At 37.2% G+C, this 25,595-nt stretch overlaps 1 protein-coding gene across 1 annotated transcript; it reads right to left on the bottom strand.

The window, feature by feature from the left end:
• Window positions 1–262: 262 nt before the first annotated feature.
• On the bottom strand, window positions 263–24,576 carry LOC106667598 (indole-3-acetaldehyde oxidase-like). Its single transcript, XM_014395644.1, has 27 exons — window positions 24,503–24,576; window positions 20,951–20,994; window positions 14,357–14,526; window positions 14,132–14,292; window positions 12,513–12,672; window positions 12,233–12,446; window positions 10,286–10,509; window positions 10,126–10,228; window positions 9,935–10,065; window positions 9,739–9,861; window positions 8,608–8,775; window positions 8,390–8,555; window positions 8,222–8,337; window positions 7,093–7,188; window positions 6,822–7,035; window positions 6,580–6,760; window positions 6,313–6,496; window positions 6,062–6,257; window positions 5,819–6,006; window positions 5,576–5,734; window positions 5,393–5,521; window positions 1,236–1,366; window positions 1,088–1,175; window positions 869–1,030; window positions 716–812; window positions 547–657; window positions 263–474 (listed from the first exon to the last, which is right to left on the bottom strand). Coding segments are annotated over exons 1-27 (3,786 nt in total). The 5' UTR covers window positions 24,505–24,576; the 3' UTR covers window positions 263–406.
• Between the last annotated feature and the right edge of the window lie 1,019 nt (window positions 24,577–25,595).

The following is a 25,595-nucleotide window of genomic DNA, read 5'->3' as shown; positions in this document are numbered from 1 at the left end:
CTTGAACCTCTCATTGAAAAAATGTCTAAAGCTTTTTATCCCATTGGTGAATGCAAAAATAGGATACATTTCAGTTTGTTTAATAATTTGTGGTCCACATATTGCAATTTCACGAAGGTAGTCCCACCGCTAGCCAATAACTAATCACTGCCGCCTCTTTCACTTAACCTTTATGCTGTAGGTGAACAAGTATCTCTATAATCTTAATTTACAGATTAATACATTATTATGTTAATGATTAGTGTCATTAAAAAACACAATGTAAGAACTTGCATATACTGATCTCATAAAATCAAAGCATCAAAACTGACTTGTTTTTGTAATAAATTCTAAACATTCTATTTAGTGTTTGAAAGGCTGGTGCTTAAGTAATGATATAAAATTTACATCTCGATTTATGAATTCCTTATAAAACAAGATGGTTGAACGGTGTCTTAGCTGACATCAGTATTTTTTCAACAGTGCAAGGTTGATCTAAAACAAAACATAAAAATTAAAAAAAAAAGTCAAACTTTAAAAATAACCTATATGGAACAATAAACTTACCTAAATTGAACCATTCTTTGTCAAGACCTACTTCTTCCCTCGCTGCTTTCAAAGCTTGCCGAATTGCGCAAACGACGCTGTACGCCAGGCAAATAGGTGGCTCTCCGGTTGCTGAATAAAACCAGCAGTCAAAAACATCAACAACATAAAAAATAAAAAACTCACTCACATTTTGATCGCAACACTCCGCTAGCATTTGGCATATCTCTCGCTATGTTGACTCTGAAGTCAGCCGGAATGTCTTTTGCACCAGGAGGCCAGTAATGCTAATAAAAAAAGAATTAATAAAAAGGACAGTTTAATTTATTTAATCGAGACTTACCCAAGTCCTGTTTGTGAGGTTCATCCCCGTTGTGGCATCGGTGACAATCCGCTCGGTAAGCATGTAGCCGAGTCCCATTACAAAAGCACCCTCAATTTGCCCCAAATCGATATAAGGGCTTAAACTCTCTCCAGCATCCTCTAATATATCCGTCCTTAAAATCTATTTAAAAATAAATTAACTTGTTTTCAAATATTATAATTTTTATCATGTACTTACAACATGTTTGCCGGTTAAAAGATCAACTTCGACCTCTGATACACCAACACCGAACACATCATTTCCTTGCAGTTCGGTAGCAGCATTCCTAAAATAAAATCGCAAATAAACACAAAAACAAAAAAATTAGTTCAGTATTTCTTCTTACATATAAGATACATTCAAATCCACACTTTCTTCAAAAGCTTTATATATCAGCTCTTCCCAGGTTGGATTTTTAAGTTTTTTCTTAATTGGGGCCAGCCTCTGTGCCATGATTTCACAACATTTCAAAACAGACTAGAAAAAATGTTATTAATTGGCAAAAGGCATTGATGTTTTAACAAATGGTCTACAATAGTATCAGCTAATTATTCTTTTTATCTAAGGATTTGGTTGAGATGAAAAAGTCACAAGCAGGATTTGAACCCATGACAAGGAGATTTGAAAGAAGAAATACGCTATATAAGAATTACGATTGAACAAGACAGCACGATTTTTGATCCTTAGTACTCATCTGGGTTTATTTAAAATTTAATTTTTTTCAAATTTAAAGCTAGCATTATGAGCGGGATTCGAACCCACAACTCAATAGGCCAAATATGAAGGCCATTTCATCTCAACCAAGACCAAAAAAGTATAATTAATTTAAATAATTAATAAAATCAATTATGACTACTAAATATGGATTAATATAGAATTAATTAGCGTGTTTAGTCTTCGTGGGGAATATTCTACAAACAAAAGTGGAAAAAAATCTACTGAAATCAAACACTCAACCTAATATACTATTTAATTTTAATAGTTATAAAAAAATTGTAATTAATAACAAATAAATAAATTCAAAAATTAATCATTCAAAATGTGTGGCCTCACTTATTATTTTACAAAAATTCAACAACAATAAATCTGTACAGTCAAGTCTATTTAAAATTATTCTTTTTATCTAAGGATTTGGTTAAGATGAAAAAGTTACTGTCACGAACGGGATTCGAACCCACAACTAGTAGATTTGAAGGGCGTCATTTCTTGGCTTTATTTAGAAGGGAATAGGCTATATAAGAATTATGATTGAACACAACAGCATGATTTTGGGTCCTCTGTTCAAATGTTTAGGAAAAAATCGATGTCCATCTGGGTTTATTTAAAATTTAAAAATTTTAATTTAATTTTTTTTTAATTTAAATCTAGCATTAAGAGCGGGATTCGAACTCCCGACTCAATAAACCGAATACGAGGTCATGGGTTCGAATCCCGCTTGTGACACCAGCTTTTTCATCTTAACCAAGACCTAAAAAGTATAATTAATTTAAATAATTAATAAAGTCAATTATGCATATATTTAATTAATGTCATACAACTAATTAAGGTTTTTAGTCAAGATAAAAAAGTCAATGGCACGAGCGGGATTCGAACCCACGATCTTTGGCTTGATACGCCGCTGCTNTTCAGTTTTCTGTGGGGAGACGTTTTAACGGCTATTGTGCCGAGGTGTTTTGTTTCCATGACCATTTTGGCCTGCAGAGAGTCAGTAACCTCTATACTCAATATTCCCGATGATAATTTCTTTAGATTCTTTACATTTCCCATTTGTTTGTTTAAAACACGGCAGATCTGGATTGGGGAATCTTCTTTGAAATCCCCTTCCTTCTTTTCCATAATCCAGTATCTCGTGAAAATGCTGTTCTTTGTGAATTTGCATTCGCTGTCGCTTTCGCTCTTTCCTTTTCTTATTCTTTTTCTTTTTTTGGACTCCGGCTCAAATGGCTGCAGTGTCCTCACTATTTCTGTTTTTCCTTTTCCGTACCCAGCAGTATCCTTACGTTGGGTGGCGCTGCTCTCTCCACCAACACCAACGGGGCCCGAGGGAATAACGCCGGGGGTGGCCTGTGCCCCCGACGTCACCGGCATTTCGCCTTCCGGATCTACGGCGTTTGATTTTAGGGTTTTCGGAGCTACGTAATTCAGGTCGGAAGGCAGCTACCCTTCCGACCCTAGCCGATTAGTGGGGCTGCCACTAAAGGTGAACCGGCACACCTCCTCCTCCCTAAAACCCTGGGACGCCTGGGATAGGAGAGGGAAAAGGTTAGTGTGGGGGAAGGGTGGTTATGGAGTGAAAGGTAGGGTATGGGTTTAAGTAGGGGATAGAGAGTTAAGGATGGCCACCAGGTACGGGAGGAGTACATGGACGCAGTTTAACCTCTTGCCCGGGAGTAGCAGCGGTGTATTTAGCCGAAGATCGTGGGTTCGAATCCCGCTCGTGCCATTGACTTTTTTACCTCGACTAAAAACCTTAATTAATTGTATGATGTTAATTGGTCAAGAGGACCACTAGGTCAAGAAACTAGTGAATTTAATTAATGTGTTTAGTGTTCATGCGGAATATTGCACAAACAAAAGTGGAAAAAATCTACTGAAGTCAAACATTCAACCTAATATATTATTTAATTTTAATAGATTATAAAAATTGTACTTAATAACTAGTAAATAAATTCAAAATATGTGGTCTCTTTATTATTTTACAAAAATCTGCAATAAATTTGTATAATCAAGTCTATTTAAAATTATTCTTTTTATCTAAGGATTTGGTTGAGATGAAAAAGTTACTGTCACGAGCGGGATTCGAACCCACGACTAGTAGATTTGAAGGGCGTCATTCCTTGGCTTCATTTAGAAGGGAATAGGCTACATAAGAATTATGATTGAACACGACAGCATGATTTTGGATCCTCTGTTCAAATTTTTAGGAAAAAAATCTATGTCCATCTGGGTTTATTTAAAATTTAAAAAATTTAATTTTATTTTTTTAAATTTATATCTAGCGATAAGAGCGGGATTTGAACCCCCGACTCAATACATCTTAACCAAGACCTAAAAAGTATAATTAATTTAAATAATTAATAAAGTCAATATGTATACATTTAATTAATGTGTTTAGTGTGCGGAATATTCCACAAACAAAAATGGAAAAAATCTACTGAAGTCAAACATTCAACCTAATATATTATTTAATATTTATTTAGAAATCGTGAGATGCGGTCTGGTGTAATGTAGGTTTCAAAAAAAAAAAAACATTTTCTTTATCGTGCCAACGTTTCGATCTTTATTGAGATCATCTTCAGAGCCTGGGATTTACAAACATTGTTTACATATAACAATTACATTTTGGATGTGGAAACGTGAATTTAATGCAAAATATATTTTATATGTAGAGATTAGTGACCGTTAATCTATAGTTATTCAGATATCGTGAGATGCGGTCGGGAGTGATGTATGCCTTGCACAAAATTGTCTTTTATATACCGACTTCCTTCCCAACCCCCTCAAAACCAAACATATATAAACATGAAACAGCAAAATCTCACTGGCACTCTCAACACGACACGCAAGGATGGCACAATTACACAGAAGACAAACACTTTGAGCCCTGAAGATGATCTCAATAAAAGATCGAAACGTTGGCACGATAAAGAAAATGTTTTTCTGAAACCTACATCACTCCCGACCGCATCTCACGATATCTGAATAACTATCGATTAACGGTCACTAATCTCTACACAAAAAGATCGAAACGTTGGCACGATAAAAAAAAAGTTTTTCTGAAACCTACGTCGCACCAGACCGCACCTCACGATCTCCAAAAAAAAAATATAACATGTGATTAATGTTTATAAATCCCAGGCCCTGAAGATGATCTCAATAAAGATCGAAACGTTGGCACGATAAAAAAAAAGTTTTTCTGAAACCTACGTCGCACCAGACCGCACCTCACGATCTCCAAAAAAAAATATATAACATGTGATTAATGTTTCTAAATCCCAGGCCCTGAAGATGATCTCAATAAAGATCGAAACGTTGGCACGATACAAAAAAAGTTTTTCTGAAACCTACATCACACCAGACCGCATCTCACGATTTCTAAATAAATATCGATTAACGGTCACTAATCACCACACATATTATATAATTTTAATACATTATAAAAATTGTACTTAATAACTAGTAAAAAATTCAAAATATGTGGTCTCTTTATTATTTTACAAAAAATCTGCAATAAATTTGTACAATCAAGTCTATTTAAAATTATTATTTTTTATCTAAGGACTTGGTTGAGATGAAAAAGTTAGTGTCACGAGCGGGACACTAACTTTTCAATTTCAACCAAGACCTTAGATAAAAAGAATAATTAATTTAAATAATTAATATGGTCAATATGGCCACTAAACTAAAATATATAAAATAAAAGAGCCACAATTTGATAAATGCATTATGCTTCTCTGAGTAACATGACGATAAATGCATTATAAATTTGTGTTTTAAACTTACATGACAACATGTATCACTTGTTATACTCGCTCCAGACATTCCATCATTTGGAGCTGTCAAGCAATTGGTGGGTTTCACCTTAACCATATCCAAAGGAATGCCCAATGCATACGCGCACACCTGAGCCACCTAAAAATACAAATGTAGTTTTATTTATTCGCTTAAAATTGGATTTAACTTTACCTTTGTGTTCAAGCCCTGGCCCATTTCGATTCCACCGGTTGTCAGCGATACGGTCCCATCATCGGCATAAATGGACATCATGGCGTGATAACTTACAAAATAGTCCAAGTGAAAAACCATTGGAATTAAAGAGATGCCTCGTTTTCTCCATCTGTTATCCTAATAATTGCTTGGTTTTATGTCATTTTTTATATGAACATATTACAATACTAGAAATCAAATGAAATTCACATGGCCAATTACCTTATTGAATTTGAGGATTTCTTTAGATCTAAGATCATATTCAGAACTTTTCTTTATTGTATCTACCATAGAGGCAAGCTGGGGGAATTCGCCAAAATTGTTCAACCTCACTGATAACGGATCCTTTCCGATGGTAGTTGCAATGTGCTCCATTATCTGTTCTGTAGTTAACATGCCCTCGAGGGTGCCTGAAAACCAAACGCTTATAAGTTAAAAATGAGTAAAGTTAAATGCGAAACGTACCTGGTGCTCTCATCCATGCACTGCTAGGGTTATCTGTCTTTACATCATAAATATCAATGTTCCAGTCTGATGAACGATAACAGTTTTGGATTCCGCTGAGGATAAGGACGTCATAAGGATCATTGAGAGCGCATCCGTTGTCGCTGTAAACTTTGATCTTTGCTTCTTCTATTTTCCCATCATCATCAAAACCAATCTGACGTTGACAATGTTATAATGCCGTTTTAAAGATAGAACCTTTCAATGCTAACCTCATACTGGCTGTAAGCCGCAGCACGCTTCCCGATTGCTTCCATGTTTGTTTGAATGTCCAAAACCATCCGGACAGGCCTGTTTAACTTGTACGCTGCCAAGGCGCATGCAGTGGCTATCAGAGCCGATCTTGTAATTTTACAGCCAAAACCACCGCCGATTCTCCTCACTTGTATATTTATGCTGAAACGAATATGCACTAGATTATTATTTTTTTTAAATAAAATGCCTTATTTCACTACCAGCAACTATGCAAGTGCACAAACCTGTTTTCAGGCAGGTTTAAACATTTTGAAATCGGGCCTTGTACATTTTGCATCCATTGAGTTGCCGAAAACACATCCAGGCCATCTTCAACAGGCACGCAAACGCAGCTTTGAGGTTCCATGGTGAAATGGTACTGCTGGCCCAATTCCAATTCTCCACTAATTTTATTTGCTGACTTATCTGTCGATTTATTAACAATAGTAAAACATTTTGGAATGATCCGAACAAAAACGCCACCTACGCTTGCGCTGTTTTTCTTCCGATGAAACTTTAAAAGGCTTTATTCTTGAATTTGCGTTTCTTTGCAAAACATCTTTCACCGAAAGAATAGGTTTAGCCTTGTTTTTGTAGGTGATTTTAACCTTTCTAGCAGCAGAGAGCACGAGCTCGTAATTTTCAGCTACAACCACGCCGACAGGCTGGCCTGCGTATAAAATCTTCCCACTTGAAAATATCTGCAAAAGATAAAAAATACAAACTCGCCAAAAATAACATTTGTATTTTGAAAATACCTCTTCTGTCTCATAAGTATACGCGTTTGAAATCATAAAATTGTTAGTCCCTGGTATATCAGTAGCTGAATAAAAAGCCACAACTCCTTCCATTGCCTGCCGATATGAACTTAAATTTAATTATCATGAAAATATTAGCAAAAACAGTATTATTCGATTAAATTGGTTTTTCTCTAACTTATGCAACTTCTCAGCACAAAATTTTGGATAATGTGAATGATGAACACTTAATTTTTTTTTAAATATCTATAAAATGTAATTATTTCTCTTACATTATGCTCTATATTTATCAGCTAGATACTCTATTTTTCGGGCTTACATATTTAAATATCTTCCTTTATAATTATATATATGCTGAAAGTAAATTTCTACTTGTTTGTACCTGAGGCTGATATAATGCATAGTGGTAAAATTTGTCAATATTAAATTCACTGATTTCGTGGTCCGCTTGACCAATTAATATATTACAATTAATTAAGGTTTTTAGTTGAGATAAAAAAGTCAATGACACGAGCGGGATTCGAACCCACGATCTTCGGCTAGATACGCCGCTGCTCTACCACTTGAACTATCGTGACCTCGAACCACTTGGACACTAACTTCCCATCTCAACCCCACCTTTTGAATTTTCCCTCCTTTTTGCCATTTTTCAAATGTCTTGTAATCGGATTGGATTCTCGACGACAGATCGTGGGTTCGAATCCCGCTCGTGGCATTGACTTTTTTATTTCATCTAAAAACCTTAATTAATTGTAATATTGGTCAAGCGGACCACGAAATTAGTGAATTTAATGATTTAAAATGAAGTATGTTTCACTAAAGCTCTCCATGGCCATTTCATTTGTCGTCGAGAATCCAATCCGATTACACGACATTTGAAAAATGGCAAAAAGGAGGGAAGATTCAAAAGGTGTGGTTGAGATGGGAAGTTAGTGTCCGAGTGGATCGAGGTCACGATAGCTCAAGAGGTAGAGCAGCGGCGTATCTAGCCGATTATCGTGGGTTCGAATCCCGCTCGTGCCATTGATTTTTTTATCTCAACTAAAAACCTTAATTATTTGTCAATATTATAAAAAAGAAATTTTCTTTTTTTTTTCCACTTAGACAATTTGTACGAAAAGCGACTCACAAGAGCTTCTGATGGGTCGATGGATTGGATGTCACCGATGGCTTCTCTCGCCAGTACCAAAGCCCCGTGTAGTTGGCCGGGAAAAGGAGGAAGATCATTGACATATTCGGCCTCTCCTGAAAAAGGCAAATTAATTCTACTTTTCAAAAATTTTAGGATTTGCTTTACCAGATGCTTGGATGACCCCTTCGAGTTTGGGAAAGTTTTTATTTTCCGGCCAGTCTGCGGGCTTGGTGCCACGATCTTGTCGTCCGGTCCCTAGCCGACGTTCCAGATTCATGCCTCCGCTCGCGTTCTTGGTGCTGATCGACTTTGGGTCGATCCCTAGCACAAACTATTTTCCAAAATGTCATTGTGAATCGATACGCGCTTCGGGTCTTTGTCACCTTGTAAAGCAGCAACAGGGCAGCTTTTCTCCTGTAGGCTTGGCTCGGTTTCAGAGGATCGTTGTCAGGCTCGAGTTCGTCGGAGAGGATTTCTAGACCCTTCGACAGCACCTTATCGTTTAACAGTTTTTTCCCTTTGAAGTACTCTTCAGTCTTTACAGCGTGTATCTTTTATTTAAAAATAGATTTAAAATTAACAATGACTATTATTTAAAAAAAATTTAATAAATTATTTGTGCTGAATTATTCCATTAGTTGGGAGGGTCAGGTTTTGAGAATTAAACCGTCAATTTGAAATTCATATTCTGAAAAATCCCTTGCCACTCATTCATTTCAACCCATGTCCTTTTAAGTATTTTTTTAAAAATTAATTTTCTATTTACACATAGTTTATAATTATTTTGTACTGTATTGGTTGTCCAGAAAATAATACAGGTTTTCATGTTTTGTTTCAATTAATCCTCTATGTAATAAACTGTTTATATTTTATGGAATTTTTTTTTAAGAATGTTAACAATTCTTTCAAACAAAAATGTTTGTTCATTTCATTGGGAATAATTCAGTATTTACTAAATCAACATGTAATTTTAGCATTTTACGAGTTTAAATTCAGCTGTTTATTTTTTCCAACCAACGTGTTTTGTAATTTACCCACGGCCTGAAGATGACCGGAATAAAGGTCGAAACGTCGCAAAAAAATGAAAAAGATGTTTTTCTAAACTACCTCATTCTTAACCGCTCCTTACGACTTCAACAAATTCTGAAAAATAGGTCACTACGAAGCACACATTAATTAAAAAAAGAAGTTTAAAATCGTTTATTTAATGGTTTTTATTCTATAACCAAAAACCTTCATTATTTTCCGGACAACCCAATATTTTAATATATTTCAATTAATTATTCTTTTTTTGAAAGGTCTTGGTTGAGATGAAAAAGTCAGTGACACGAGCGGGCGATCTACGGCTAGCGGTCGTGGGTTCGAATCCCGCTCGTGACACTAACTTTTTCATTTGAGCCAAAAGCTCATATAAAAAAAATAATAAACTCAATTTTAATAGCCTAGACAAAGCATCTGTACGTAGCAATAAGTCAATGGGACGACTATATGAAAACCGTCTTAAAACTACTTACAAATCGATGGTTCACCCCTCCAAAAACTATGCTCGGCTTTTCTAAAATGGTGCCACTATTGTCGAGTTTAAAACGGAATCCTGCGTTTATTAAAGCGTGCACGTTTTGGGATCTTGGCATTATCTAAAATGCAACGTAAATTTAGTGAGAATTCCTTTTTTTTTTCTTTTTTTTTTTTAGAAATGCATTGTTCTACCTTGAAAGTCCTAACTTTATAAATATCATTTGGCAAGCGAGGTAAAATTATCCTTTTTATCAATGCTTTGTATAAATTTTTCGCCAGCAGATCCTGCAAAGGAATCGGCGGTTGGCTCCGATCTGCACGAGCTAGAAAAAAGTTGGAGTTAAACAAATATTTTAAAATTTATCTTTTATTGTTTAATTCACCGACGACCACTTGAGCCCCGACCGTTTCTAGAATAAGAAATATATCAGACGGGAACTTGTTATTTTTGTGTTTTATCGCCAAGTTGCCGGCCAAAGTGCCAATCTAGAGCAGAAAATTATGTTTTAAAAATATTACAAACGTTCAACGTAGGTTTCTTACGTTTCGGACTGGAACGTTTGCCACGAGATCGATGTGGTCGCTGAGCACTTTAAGATAAGCAAAGCCGGGCTTCGCTGACTCTTTTGAGAAAAGGGCCATGGCATCCGTCAGAGTCATATTTGCCCCGATGTCCAGATGGGAATCGCTGATTTTATAATCTCTCAATTCGACGATTCGCCCCAAATCGATGTACACGATGGGTGACACTTCAGGTTTTTCAACACCTGAAAAAATAGCCAGTATCGTAAATGAAACATCAACGTATTAGCGGTGCCCACTGGAGCGATGCGATAGCGATGAGATATAAAACGATATTTAATCGCGCGATACGACTTTTATCGGCATAACACTCTCGTGCCCACTGGATCACAATGAACTGTTATGTACGCTGTTACAAAAATTGATAGAAGCTGTACTGTGACCACTGGTAACTTAAAATTAATACCACTAAATCAAAAATTAGAATATTTAAAAACAGTAAATGTCATTTACGACCAAATGAAAGATGGAAATTTAAAAATTAAATTTGAAAAATAGTGAAACATAAATATTTGGGGGTCTCAATGATATCACAGTTAAATTTCACGATACGTTTGATGGAATTTTTTAAAATTTATTTGTTACCTATACATGATAGTATACTAGACAAATGTATTCATGATTAATGTATCACACAGAACAACACTAGCACTAATGCTGCACCGTTAGAACACATGTTTGAGGAGCCAGCCAAGGAGGTCTCGAGGCCACAGTGGGTTGTCAGGATGGGTATGAGTGGAGAGGGCTCGAGCAGTAGATTTAGGATGGTTCGAAAGGTTGTTGTGGAAGGTTTGGAATCTAGATTGGATTAGTTCGTTGACAAAAGGAATGTTGAGGTCTTTGTGGATAGAGAAGTTAGTGACAGAATAAGGTGCTTTGACAATTTGTCTGAGGACTTTCGATTGGAAGGACTGGATGCGCTGGATATTGGAAGGCTTGGAAGTACCCCACAGTTCCACTCTGTATGTCCATATTGGTCTTAGTAAAGTCTTGTACAATGTTAGCTTTCTCTTGTTGTTGTTGACAAAGTCGATTTCGGTCTTAGAAGCCTTAGTAGTAGTCCAAGTCTTGTATTAAGTTGTTGTTTGTTAAGTCTTGTGTTGATTCCACGTCAATCTTCTGTCACGATATAGTCCCAGGTATTTGACTTGAGAGGAAACTGGTATCTCTTTGTTGTTGACGTACAATGGAAGGCAAAACTGCTTTTTCAGCGTAAAAGTACACCGAGTGCATTTTTCTTTGTTCAGTCTTGTCTTCCATGGAAAAAAATAAAATTAGCCAAATTAGGCTTTAATAGAGCTTGGCTTGTTACGCAGCGCAAATTTTTGGGTATAAAGAATATATAGATTTAGAAAAATTTCAACATTCGCTGCGAATATTGCCAGTGGAGTAGGTTTAGAAGAGTTTCTAGTACACTTTTAGGGGTTGTTCTCATGGCCCCTGTTATACATAGGTTTGTACGCTGCCCAAAATTTTCAACTTCAGCTTTTTGCTATTTTCTTCCATGCTATGCTTGTTAAATTAGTTCTTGAATAACTTTTCAAAGAATAATTACATAAATATGGGTTCTGTTCGACTATGATGGAAAAAGAAATAGCAGCGGAGAGGTCCAACTGTTGAGCTGATATGATTAACTGACGAGTCGCGACGATCTATCACCTGGCGCGATTGACAAGCAGTATCGTACCCAACCGATATGCTGCCGATAATTATCGGCGTTGCGTAGCGCAACACTTGTCGTATCGCGTATTGCATCGCCCCAGTGGGCAGCGGCCCTTAGGGTATACACACCTTTAGAAATTATGAGAAAACTATTAAAATACACTAGAGAAATTATTATTAATCGGTAGGAGATTTCAATATATATGTATATATATATTTTATTTTTTTTACTATTTAGTGGTGTACCTTGTGCGGTGTTTCCTCCAAGAAGAATGTACGGTCGATTTTCTATAATTTTGAAAATCTCCCAAACGTCCATAAGGCTGTAAGGTCTGTACCACAACTCGCCATTCTTAAGCGTCGCTCGGAACGGCAAAGTGCTTCTGTGGGGCCGTCGAGCCTCGTCCGTGCAGTGACCATTGCAGTTTTTCTTACAGACGCCGTTGCATGGCAACAGATCCTGGAAGAAAGGATACAATTACAGGTAAAATCGACCACCCCGATTCGTTTGGAGATTTTGTGAAACCTCGATATCGCCAACGGCCCGTTTTAGCTCGACCGTAGCGTCCGAAGCGAGCGCTTTGAAAGCGTCCATGATCGGCCTGTATCCAGTGCACCTGCACAAGTTGCCCCCAAACGAATTTTCCACCTCCTTCATCTTTACGCCAGGGTTGTCTATCAATAGGCTGTGAAATATTTCATCTGTTATTAATTGGATTACGTTTTCCATTTGGTGTCCTCGTCAGTATGCCAGCATACCGGAACATGTAATCCATAGCCAAAGTTAAAACGTGGGCTTGAAAAATGTGATTTTTATCATCTACGCTGATTAGCTAAAAAGTACACTATACATATTTTCATTCTTTAACGTAGCACCAACAGACCCAATGAATTTAGAAAATCAGTGTTCAGAAATGCAGTGCAGCAGCACAGTACAAGCAAAGTAATAAAATAGGAACATACAAATTATAACTACACTGATGGATAATTGCACAAAACAGAGCATTATGCCTTTCCTTTCTGCTTCGCCTAAAGATCGCTTTCAGTTAATCTTCTTCCTACGTTGATTTCATTGGGTATTATTCTTATTTTTAAACCGTTTTTCGATGGTTCCATTTGAGTGACAGTGTCAGGGTCATAACGTTATTAGAGGAAGGATACATCCTGCGCGAGGTCGCCAGGGAACTGAGTGTAAATCTCAAATAGGAAGGGTTCTTCGGCGCTTCAGAGAAACAGGGCTTCACACTGGAAGGGACATGGTTGACCTAGGTCTATGGACGGGAGAGTCCATAGATTGATCTGCATCAGGCTCATCGAAACCGCAGCATTACGGGAAATGATATAGGAAATCTGATAAAACAAGTCCGAAATGTTTCGATTTCCTCCAGGACTGTAAGAAGAAAGCTCAATGAAAATAACTTTACAGCAGGGCACCTGGCTCACGGACCTCTTCTTAGAAAATTGCCAGGCTTCAATTCTCACGTGAATATGTGAATTGGACATTGCAAGATGGGGACGAGTACTTTTTACAAATGACGTGAGAGTTGGCCTCACCTGGCTTAATTTCATACGAACACCCTTAGGAGAAAAGCACGCCGCGTGCTGTTTGGTTCCTCAGGTGGCATTCCACGGTGGATCATTGATGTTCTGGGGTGGCGATTCCTTGGATGCCCGCACTGAATTGGTTGTTGTGCGAGGAAGAGGCCTCGTAGCGCACGGTGTTGTGGATGACTACCTTAATGAGGTTGGAATTGAGTGGTTAGTGTGGCCAGTTCGAAGTCCAATCGAACACATTTGGGACCAAATTAAGCGACGGGTATGACATAATCGAAAAACATCTAGTACCATTTGTCCCCTACATGCCCCATAGAGCACATATTTTGGATGCTTACCTGAATGAGGTTTGAATTGAGCGCTTGGTTTAGTCAGTTCGAACTCCAGAGTTGAACCCAATCGAACACATTTGAGACCAACTTAAGCGATGAGTATGACATAATCAAAAAACATCTAGTGCCATTTGTCCCCTACATGCTCCATGGAGCACATATTTTGGAACTTGAATGCGCTTCGAAGTCTAGATTTGAACCCAATCGTTTCGTAATCGCCCCAATTCATAAATTGCAGTTCAGTTTGTAATTGCTTTACCTGTACATGTTCATGACCATCCCTGGGCTGCAGAAGCCGCATTGGGTCCCGTTGAATTTGGCAAGGTAGAGCTGAACCGGGTGATACCCTTTTTGTTTATTTCCAATGTCTTCTACCGTTGTAACAGTTAGCCCATGGCAGGATCGCACGGGGAGCAAGCACTATCATCATATTTTATGCTTGTATAGATAAACTAATCAATAAGAAATGTATAAAATTAATTACCGAATTGACTGCATAGTTCTTTTCCTGCTTGGTGACCGGGTCCACTGACTTGACGGCGACGATGCAAGCACCACAGCCGCCTTCCCTGCACATGAACTTCGTGCCTGTGAGATGGGCTTCCTCTCTCAGAAATGTGTTCAACGAAGTCTCCGCCGGCAGGTCGGGCCGAACTTAACAAACCAGTGAACATGTTGACTGAATGCTTTTATCACCATTTGAAACATCGAAGAAAACAATTTATATACGTTTTACAATATATGTTCATATCAAACATTTTAATCCTTGCTTTTTGTGAAAGATAGTTCTTACGCACAGGTTGTTTACAACTATCCGAATTTCAAGCATTATATGAGTTTGAATGAGTTACAAACACTCGACATTAATTGTAAAAGTACTCATTAGTATTCACTATTAAAATTCATGTGCTGGTAACTTCTTCAAACTGATGATGAGCGTAGAAATTTGTGAGTATAACCATCCTATCGAGCTGTCGGGAACATAGCCAGGGAATTCAATGACCCTAAAACTCTCAAAATTCTTTACTGTTCCTTTGTTAAATCACATTCTGTGTTATTTTATAAACACCCACTTCGTAGTCTCCTTTAATCGTCATATCTTGCGTTATTTGCTCCCTAAATTTTTAAAATAATCAGCTTACAAACTTAAAATTCCCCTGGCTATATATGACTACTTTAATGGATTTAATTTTAGATTAAATAAATTGAGTGGTGCATTTGTTGTCAATATATAAGTTCACCCTGTTACATAGACAAAGGTTCCAGGATATTTTTGGTATAGTTCCTAAATTGATAAGAAATTCGAATGTGACACATGCAAAATTACCTGAACACATGTTAACTTAAAAAATCTGTATAAAAATCATAATACACAATAATATTTGTTTGGACAAGATTACAAATTTACAAATTCGGCTATAACAACAATGCTATTTTAAAGGGGGCGGACTTTTCGAAGGGTAGGACACTAGAAGATGACAGATCTCCAGGACAAGTGTGAAACTATGGCCAGTTCTCAATTCGATTCATCGTCGTGCAGTTCGCAGTGCACCGGCGACTACGGATGCCATCCATCGACGACCCGTCGCTCCTTAGAGAGGAAGACGTTGGCGAACGGGCCGGTTGCCGGGCCCAAAAGGAACCAGCGCAGCTGCAGCAACGGCCGCTACAGGTTCAGACACATCTTCGAGTCGCCGTACGGCATCCGCAGCGCGCAGGAGAGCAAGCAGAAGCGGCTCCTCGCAAAGACTAACAAGTTGGAGGACATGAGAAACAGAATGAGCAGGTGCCGGGCCTGGGTTCGCAGCTGCGGCGACACCATCAACGAGTGACAAGCTGCGACACTCACCTAGTACGTCACTCTCACAATGTCTCCGTTCACAACACCTCATGCACAGATATATTAAATAAAAACGTCAATTTCAAGAGAATATCCTACTCCCGTAAGCAAATCTTGTTTTAATTTAGGACGATACAGACTCGACCCTCGGCGGATCGGCTTATCTATCAGTCGCAGTATTAGAGCATTGTTTTCTTTCTTCATCTCGATCAATGGTTTTAAAATGCTATCATGATGCTAAGTTTATCTCTTAACTTGTTCACCAGTTATGTTACTCATTATTATTTTTCAATGTGTAAAATCCTTTGTTCGGCTTGAATTCCTTCTCAAGATCGCTTCGTAGTGGACAGATAGCATAATATTATAATACAGATTCAGGAATTCAATAGTAATAATAATACTTTATTTCCTAAATATAGGTACAATTAAAAAAAAAAGTATTTTCAGCTTGGAATTTTTTCATTCCGTCAGCCGGAGGTTGACCTGACTTCTTCTTTTTTTTCTTTTTTTGGTTCGCAACAGCAGAGGTTATATCAACCGTCGGGGTGCCTGTGTTTTTGAAAAAAAAGCCCATTTGTAAGTATGCCGGGTTCGAATGCAGGGCCGCTGGATTCGAACCCGGGACCTTTACCTTACACTGACGAGCGCCGTGTCAACGCCTAAACGGTTCCGGCCACCGACGCCCCTCCCACTTGTAATGTAACTTGTTTTGTATATATTTTTATATATTAATCAAAGTTTCACGTTTTTAACGTTTAATGATTGAGACTTTGTCTACAAAAGTAAAAAAAAGTAAATTACTAAGGAAATTTTTAAAAAATTAAGAAAAAAGACGGAGAGATAATTATTAATTAACATTTCAATATCGCGTATTTCCTTTTGTTGCCTTAATTACATCTCGAAGACTCCTCGGCATACTTTCTACCAGTCTGGAAATATCTCTTTGCTGGAGGTTAGACCAATCTTCACGAAGAGTCCTTTCGAGATCGTAGAGGGTATCAGGAAGTGATGGACGCGCTCTTATTCGTCTTTTGAGGTTATCCCATAAATGTTTGAGGGGGTTCAAGTCTGGAGAACGGGCTGGCCAGGCTAAGACTCTGGCTGTTGAAAGTACGTTTGTACTATGCTTGTCGCTGATTTCATCGTGGGTAGGCAACGCAGCATGTTCCAAAATTTCATCCCCATAGAGGCCGTCAAAGACTCTCTAAGAATAACAACCGACTCTGTCCGACTCCCATTGAAATTCCTGTCCACGTCATCACTGAGCTACGTTGAAATTGTTGGCTCTGAGAAAAATTACAGGCTTCGTACCTTTCATTTTGCCTGCTCCACACTCTTTCACTCCCATCTGGAGATCGTAGAGAAAATCTACACTCATCTGTAAAACGTAAAAAACCAATCGTCCAAAAACCAATGACTGAGTTCTCGAGCAGATGCGAACCGTGCAACTCAGTGTTCTGATCAATTCTGGTCCTCTGACTGGGCGAAAAACCATCAGTCTATACTGACTTAACCTTCTTCGAGTAGTGCGTTCAGGAATTTGGACACCCCGACTTCGCTTGAATGAAAGGTGTCGGATTCGCAAAATTCTGAAAGTCGAAAAACGGTCATCCTTTGGATCTGTTGTAACCCTAGGGCGTCCAGAACCGGGCCTTCTATGGTAGTACTCAGTTGCTAGAAAACTCGCAGTGTTGGTAGTGATTGTAGTCTCTGTAGGTTATAGCTAGTGAAAGTGTTCATTAATTGTTACATTGGTTGTTGTACCACTTTCCGTGCATTTAGTATTTTTACTTTTTCCTTAATTTTTTCCCCTCAAATATGTCTGAGAAGATTTTTCTTGACCTTCTGAATCTATTCTATCTGACTCATTCGTGAAAATGGGCTTGTTGGTTCTCAAAACCTTTTCTTTGTACACATGCCAATTATGTACCTACCAATTCTTCGTCGTATGTTGTCCATCTACATTTATTTTTAAAAATTCATCCATTAGATTACCCTTGCATCCATTATCCCAATTTTGGCAAAAAATTTATGATTTTATAAAACACTCGGCCTAATGATGACACGACGATGTGTATACGATGAGTATAAATAGATATGCAAGATAAAATGCGTTGAGTTCAAGCGCAAAAGAAATACAAATTGCCGGACTGACTATTCCTGACGAGAACAACAAAATTAAGCCAATTGTCTAAGAACATTGTCTAAAATAGATCAATGGTTTTCAAATCAAAAGTTAATACATTTTTATCGAAATTTGTAAACAAAAACATCAAAAGTTGAATCTTGAGAACGTGCCTTTAACAACATAGTGGTTATATTATTATGAAATGTACGTCGTTTAGCGTTTAAATCTCCGTTTAAAGCGGGGAACACACCCGATGGAAAAACGCCATGCGACGCCTTGTCACGTTTTGGTGTGCACATCTACGCGACGTCAAGCGCATGCCACGTACAGTCACAGCTGTATCACAAATCAGTATCACAATCGCAACACCTTTTTTGTTCTTAATGCACTATTTTGAGCAAAACCATGTAATAAATTGTTGGTTAAATTTAATTGTTTTAAATAAAGTTATTCCGGTGTTTTGATAAATTTTCTGCCTAACCATCATAATTAAATAATTTTATAAAAACTTACAAGTTTTGGTCTCATTTAATTTGGTTTACATTGAAATAGAAATGTTGTAGTCAATATAAAAATAAAATTACATATACATAGTTTGAAATAAACTACAAAAAATATGAGTGTCCGATTCTGACGCTACTCCATGAAAATGGTGTAATTGTATGAGCAAAACAATGTAATAAATTGTTAGTTAAACTTTATGCCCAAAACCATATAATAAATTGTTAGTTAAATTTTATGAGCAACATCATGAAATAAATTATTAGTTAAATTTTATGGGCAAAACTGAGAAATAAAACTTAATTAAATTTTATGAGCAAAACCATCCATGTCCAGATTTTCGTCGAGTAGCATCGAGTACAGCCGAAGACAAAAGAATTGGACACTCATATTTTTATTTCAAACTATATCTGGCGTTATATTAATTACAACATATTTATTTTAATATAAACCAAATTAAGCGAGATCAAAAATTCATTAGCTTTTATTTTAAAAAAATAATTTGAATGATTTGGCAGAAAACTGATCAAAACACTAGAATACCATTTATTGATAGAATGAATTTAACTAACAATTTCATTGTTTTGCTCATAAAATCACACCATTTTCGTCGAGTAGTGTCAGGACAGGGCACTCATATTTTTTGTAGTTTATTTCAAACTATGTATATGTAATTTTGTCGTTATATTAATTACAACATGCTTTTTAATCTAAATCAAATTAAACGAGATCAAAAATTCATTACTTTTTATAAAAAATATTTGATTATGATGGTTAGTAAGAAAATTTATCCAAACACCGGAATAACTTTATTTAAAACAATTAAGTTTAACAAACAACTTATTACATGGTTGTGCTCATAAAATTTAATTAACAATTTATTACAAGGTTTAGCTCAAAATAATGCATTAAGAACAAAAGGTTGCGATTGTGATACTGTTTTGTGATACAGCTGTGACTGTACATGGCATGCGCTTGACGTCGCGTAGATGTGCACACCAAAACGTGACAAGGCGTCGCACGGCGTTTTTCCATCGGGTAAGTGTGTTCCCCGCTTTAAACGGAGATTTAAACGCTAAACAACGTACATTTCATAATAATATAACCTCTATGTTGTTAAAGGCACGTTCTCAAGATTCACCTTTAGTTGTTTTTGTTTACAAATTTCGATAAAAATGTATTAACTTTTGATTTGAAAACCACTGATCATTTTTAGACAATGTTCTTAGACAATTGGCTTAATTTTGTTGTTCTCATCAGGAATAGTCAGTCCGCCAATTGGTATTTCTTTTGCGCTTGAACTCAACGCATTTTATCTTGCATATCTATTTATACTCATCACGTCGTGTCATCATTAGGCCGAGTGTTTTATAAAATCATAAATTTTGAGCCAAAATTGGGATAATGGATACAAGGGTAATCTAATGGATGAATTTTTAAAAATAAATGTAGATGAAAAGCATACGACGAAGAATTGGTAGGTACATAATTGGCATGTGTACAAAGAAAGGGTTTTGAGAACCAGCAAGACCATTTTCTTGAACGAGTCAGATAGAATAGATTCAGAAGGTCAAGAAAAACCTTCTCAGACATATTTGAGGTATTGATATTGTATATGTAATTTTGTTGTTATATTAACTACAACATTTCTATTTCAGTGTAAACCAAATTAAATGAGACCAAAAACTTGTAAGTTTTTATAAAAATTATTTAATTATGATGGTTAGGCAGAAAATTTATCGAAACACCGGAATAACTTTATTTAAAACAATTAAATTTAACCAACAATTTATTACATGGTTGTGCTCATAAAATTTAGGTAACAATTTATTAAATGGTTTCACTCCAAATAGTGAATTAAGAACAAAAGAGGTTGCGATTGTGATACTGATTTGTGATACACACCGTGACTGTACGTGGCGTGCGCTTGACGTCGCATAGATGCGCACACCAAAACGTGACAAGGCGTCGGGTAGTGTAGCGTCGCAAAGCGTTGCATCGGGTAAGTGTGTTCCCCGCTTAACTCACGCTCGGCGGCCGTTCAGATTCGAACCAAGATCATCGTTTGTACACGGTTCAAGACAAATTGAAAACGGCAAATTTTGAGTCGAACTCGGTTCAGTACTGAATTGAGTTTAAACCAAGCTGGTGCAACAGGCCCTTAGTATATTTTCAACACCGAATGAAATATAATCTGAAAAATTCTTTTCCTTAATTTTTTTTTTATTGTAGTAATCCTTACAAATGTTAAACCAATGATTAAAATCCCTTGTTCACCAATAATCAAGTCTACTCATCCCTTCAACTTCTTTCGATTGACCGTTTGGGACATTTGACCGTCTTATTCATTGTCGTCTTCGTGTAGACTCTAACGGGCGGTTATTATGAAAACAATGGTTTCATGATTTTTAGCACATAGAATACATCGTTACAAAATCTCAGCAACTTCCGTCTCAATTATCTCAATTTGTTCCATGAATTAACGTTGTGCATTTGTTCACATAACCTTGATTGGTTCAATTTGCCCCATCCCTTTGGTCACGCTAAATAACTTCAAATGGTTTTTTTGTGTTGTTCAAATTACAAAATTACTCTCGGTTAGAATTTACCTCTGTACTTCCTGCCGTTGATGGTCAGTTCAAACTGCTCCGCCCTGAAAACGAGATTCACATAAAATATAAAGTAATAATAATAGTAAATCTTTATTTCGCCATGATAAAAATACAAATATAATACAATTATTTTTCGGATTCGGAGTCGGTTAATACAGGGTGTCCTTTTTAGCCGGGTCGACTGAATTGCTCTTGAATCAAAAAAGGATAGTTATGGCAAAAAGTGTGAAAAATCGCATTTCGTTCGTTCGCTAATTCCAATAATTTGCTTCTTCGTTAAAGTAAACCGATTAAGTTTCGTGGTCCGATTGACCAATTAAATTTTTTTCAATTAATTAATCTTTAAGTAAGATATTGATCGAGATAAAAAAGCGGATTGAGCTAAAGCGAAATATACGGATTTTAGAGTAGATAAAGGTAAAACGCTTCTAACTTTTCGAAATTTGTAAAACGGTTTTCTGATTCCCTTTATCAATGTTTCAATCTGAAAATTAAAGTTTATATATTGGTCCAGTAATACACCTACGTATTTTTACCTTGAAAAAGGTAAACGTTTGCAGGAACAATTTGAAATGTTTCTGTACTAAGCCAAATTATTCGAGGTTTGTTTAAATCTAGTTTTTCTAAATTTAAAAGCAGAGAATTTTGATCAAGCCATTTTATATACACAAATTCTTTATTAATAGAGCCTTTTAACTTCCATAGCCTTCTTGCCAGCGGCTCCTTAGTGTAGGTGCAATTTTTCCTATTTGGAAGAATCTGCACCTGCATTGACCCTTAAAAAAAACATAAAATGTGTTCCGCGATCTTCTCTTCTTCCTGGCAATATCTTCACAGTGTTTCTTCTATCTGTACTCCAATCCAGTGGATGTGCCTTCTTAGGCGCAGTGCACGGTCAGGAGCCCAACCAGAACCTGGTTCTGTTGCGGTTACCCTCCAGTAATTTATTAAGTCCTTTGTAAGTCTTGGGAATGGCCCTTCTAGGAAACGTGTGCCTCATGGCTGCGATAAGGTTCCACCAGGTTTTGGACTCGGTAAGGAGCCAATTTTAGATGTGTCCTTTTTTTGTGGCAAGATGGCCACAATAGGGTTCAGGGCCCAGAGAATTCATATAGGCTCTTCTTTTGGCCAAAATGTTCTCACTGCCAGGATCAGGTGTCACTGACTACGCCCGGAATTCCATACAATTTCGCTTTGAGAAAAGAGGCTAAGGCCTTAAGTGCCGCCTGATTTCAGAGAAAATGTCTATTTTCCTGGAGTGTGTTCCTAGTTTTATATCTCTGGCGTATGGTTCAATTGGGATGATTTCAGACTGGAAAGCTGTAGCGTATTAACCCAAAGTCAGTTCGGTCTTCCCAGTCATCACGATGACTCCAGCTATCAGGTTTTGAACTCATTAAGGATCCATTTTTAGATGTGTCGTTTTTGTGGCATGGTGCTAGGCCATAATAGGGTTTGTGAACCTAGAGAATTCATATTGGCTCCTCTTTGGGTCAATATATAATTGTGCTCTTTCTCATTGCCAGGATCAGTGTCACTGACTTCCGCCCGGACTTCCATACAATTTCGCTTTTGGACTTGCGTAGAGGCTAAGGCCTTAAGTGCCGCCTGATGTCATAGAAAAAGCTGACTATTTTCCTGGAATCTGTTTATAGCGTTTTTATTTCTCTGGCGCAGAGTTCAATTGCGATGATTTCAGGCTGGAAAACTGTAGAATATTTACCTAAAATCAGTTCGGTTTTCGCATTCATCCCGCTGTCTCCAGCTACCAGGTTTTGGACTGGTTAAGGATCCATTTTTAGATGTGTCCTTTTTTTGTGGTTTGATGCTAGGAGGCCACACTAAGGTTCACGGCCTAGAGCATTCATATTGACTCCTCTTTGGGTCATATCCTCTTTCTTATTGCCAGGATCAGGTCATTGGTGTCACTGACTTCCACCCGGACTTCCTTACAATTTCGCTTTTGGCCTTACGAAGAGGCTAAAGGTAAGTACGCACTGGGATACTTTGAATCGACTCTTTGAATCTCCGGAGAGTCTTGGCTGCGTCTAGCCTGAGTCCGGGCTGCCCCGACACATTGTTGCGGGCTAGCATTTTCGGACTCTTTTGAATCCCATCTGATGTGGGATTCTTTGTCTCAATGTTGCGCAACGTGAATCGGAACAAGCGCTCTTGCTTCATTTGTTTAGAAGACGTTCTAGTGAGTGTTTTCTCGAAGATTTTGATATAAAGGCATGTTGTGGATTACCGAGTTGACTTTACAGTTTACTGAAGACATGCATTCCCAAAGGTGTTTGTGGGATGTATCATTCACAGCATGTGGCAGCTAATCTGTTGGCAGGAGAGATAGATTCCCGAAAGTTGGTATCTTTCTTGGAAATATGACCGCCAACTTTACTCAAATGGTTTCGAAATCGGTCGGCGACATCCTCAAAAAATGTCTGTACCCTGCGCCATCATTTAATCTCAACGTGTCCAAAAGATTTTTCCCGTTCTGATTCCTGCCGTGAAATATTTGTCGAACCCACAATCTTTTTGGGCGTTTTTTAATGCTTTTTATTGCTCTGGCGCAGTTTTAGACTCGTTAAGGAGCCATTTTTAGATGTGTCCTTTTTCTGTGGCATGATGCTTGGAGTCGACAATAGGGTTCACGGCCCAAAAAATCCATATTGGCTCCTCTTTGGGTCAACATGTTCTCATTCACATTGCTAGGATCAGGTCTATTTTCTGGAATCTGTTTCTAGCGTTTTCATTTCTCTGTCGCAGGGTTTAATTACGATGATTTCAGTCTGGAAAATTGTGGCGTATTTACCAAAAGTCAGTTCGGTCTTCCCAGTCATCTCGGTGACTCCAGCCAGCCTGCCTCTACCCGGTTTTGAGCCGTCAGTGCTTTAGACGGCATGATAAAAATTAGAAAATCCACCGTATTTTCTTTGGTTTTTTCCAAAATTGAATTTAGTTTTAAATAAACCTCGAACACTTTAACGTGAGATTTATTGATTATTTAAAAAAATTATGTTATTTTTTACCGAAAATATTTTGTACAAAATTTACAATTATTCGGAAATCGTGAGATGCGGTCTGGTGTGGCGTAGGTTTTAGAAAAACATTTTCTTTATCGTGCCAACGTTTCGATCTTTATTGAGATCATCTTCAGGGCTCAAAGTGTTTGTTTTCTTGAAAATGTGTCATTCTTATGTTTCGTGTTGAGAGTCACGGAAAACAAACACTTTGAGCCCTGAAGATGATTTCAATAAAGATCGAAACGTCGCGTGATAAAGAAAACGTTTTTCTAAAACCTACGTCACACCAGACCGCATCTCACGATCTCCAAATAATCATTTTCTACTAAATTAAAATCTCGTTGACGCGTTTCGCGATTATTCACCTATGTTTCTACCTATGTTTGAGCGTACACATCTTGAGCTTCGTATGTTCGTACGTAGAAGTAAAAAAAAGCGCTAAAATAAAAGCGGCTGATTCAGACAAAAATGAAAAAATACAGCCTGAGAGACTTTAAAAAAATATTAGAACTTAAGAGGGACTCACATCGTGTCTTGTCTGTGAAAGGTAGATCTGAAAAGTCTGAAAACCAACTGGCAGTAAATCCTCGAGCGCGTCGATTGAGGGGGGAAAGCAGAATGAACACAGTCAGTCCTTGGAAGCTAATAGATATCGTAATTATTCAGAAATCGTGGCACTCTCAACACGACACGCAAGAATGGCACAATTACACAGAAGACAAACACTTTGAGTTAGTAGAAATACTTTGAATGAATATAAAAAATATATTTTGCATTGTATAAATTCACTTTTCCACATCCTAAATGTATTTGTTAAATGTAAACAATGTTGGTAAATCCCAGGCCCTGAAGATGATCTCAATAAAGATCGAAACGTTGGCAAGATAAAGAAAATGTTTTTCTGAAACCTACATCACACCAGACCGCATCTCACTATTACTGAATAATTATCGATTAACGGTCACTAATCACCACACAGATATCGTAATTATTCTTTTTTTTAAGTATGATTATTTGTTAGTTCTGCTGTGCTAAATAGTTGGAGACCGCTTCCTTCACAAGGTGGCTTTTTCCTCGATCTTCTTAAGCAAGATGCACAAGATCTTGAAGATCATTTTATCTCGGTGGTAAGAACTGTCACAACCAGTTTTCTTACAAGATGCACATATTTCGAAGCAGCCGTGCTTCCTCTTCACGAAAATTTTCACGAAATTTCAGGTAGAAGATGAACCTTTTATTTAATCAGATCATTTTGGTCCGACAGACAAATACAGCAAGCATGGGCCAAAACGATTGGTAACGACCAAATTTTACATTACGGAGTTGTTACAATAAAATTTTTACTTTTAAATTTTATCTCAGCTTTACGTACGTCTTACCAGGTACATCTCTGAAGCTGTCTCTCGGCTCAACCGTCATCTTCAGTCTCTCAATCAATTATCAAGTAATAACGGCATAATTTTAAATTTTAACAAATCCCAGTCCTTATTAATTTAAAAAAAATCTTAATACAGATTTTCTATTTCGTCCTCGTATCGACTGCTCTCCTATTATTAAGTTGATGCAAAATAAATGTAGATTGTCCTTTTCGCTTCACTTTTAATACCAATTGTGAAAAC

Source organism: Cimex lectularius, unplaced genomic scaffold, assembly GCF_000648675.2.
Source record: "Cimex lectularius strain Harlan isolate CLEC.00 unplaced genomic scaffold, Clec_2.1 scaffold202, whole genome shotgun sequence".
Classification (NCBI taxonomy): Eukaryota; Metazoa; Arthropoda; class Insecta; order Hemiptera; family Cimicidae; genus Cimex; species Cimex lectularius.
The sequence above is the reverse complement of the archived record's forward strand: the minus strand, read 5'-3'. Positions and strand labels throughout refer to the sequence as shown.

Bases quoted from the DNA above. Each gene is read 5' to 3' on its own strand.
- LOC106667598 (XM_014395644.1), bottom strand. The intron at 8,556-8,607 runs GTGACAAAGACC...TTTGGAAAATAG, and splicing joins CCCTGTTGCTGCTTTACAAG to TTTGTGCTAGGGATCGACCC. The intron at 1,176-1,235 runs GTAAGAAGAAAT...ATTTTATTTTAG, and splicing joins GATTTGAATGTATCTTATAT to GAATGCTGCTACCGAACTGC.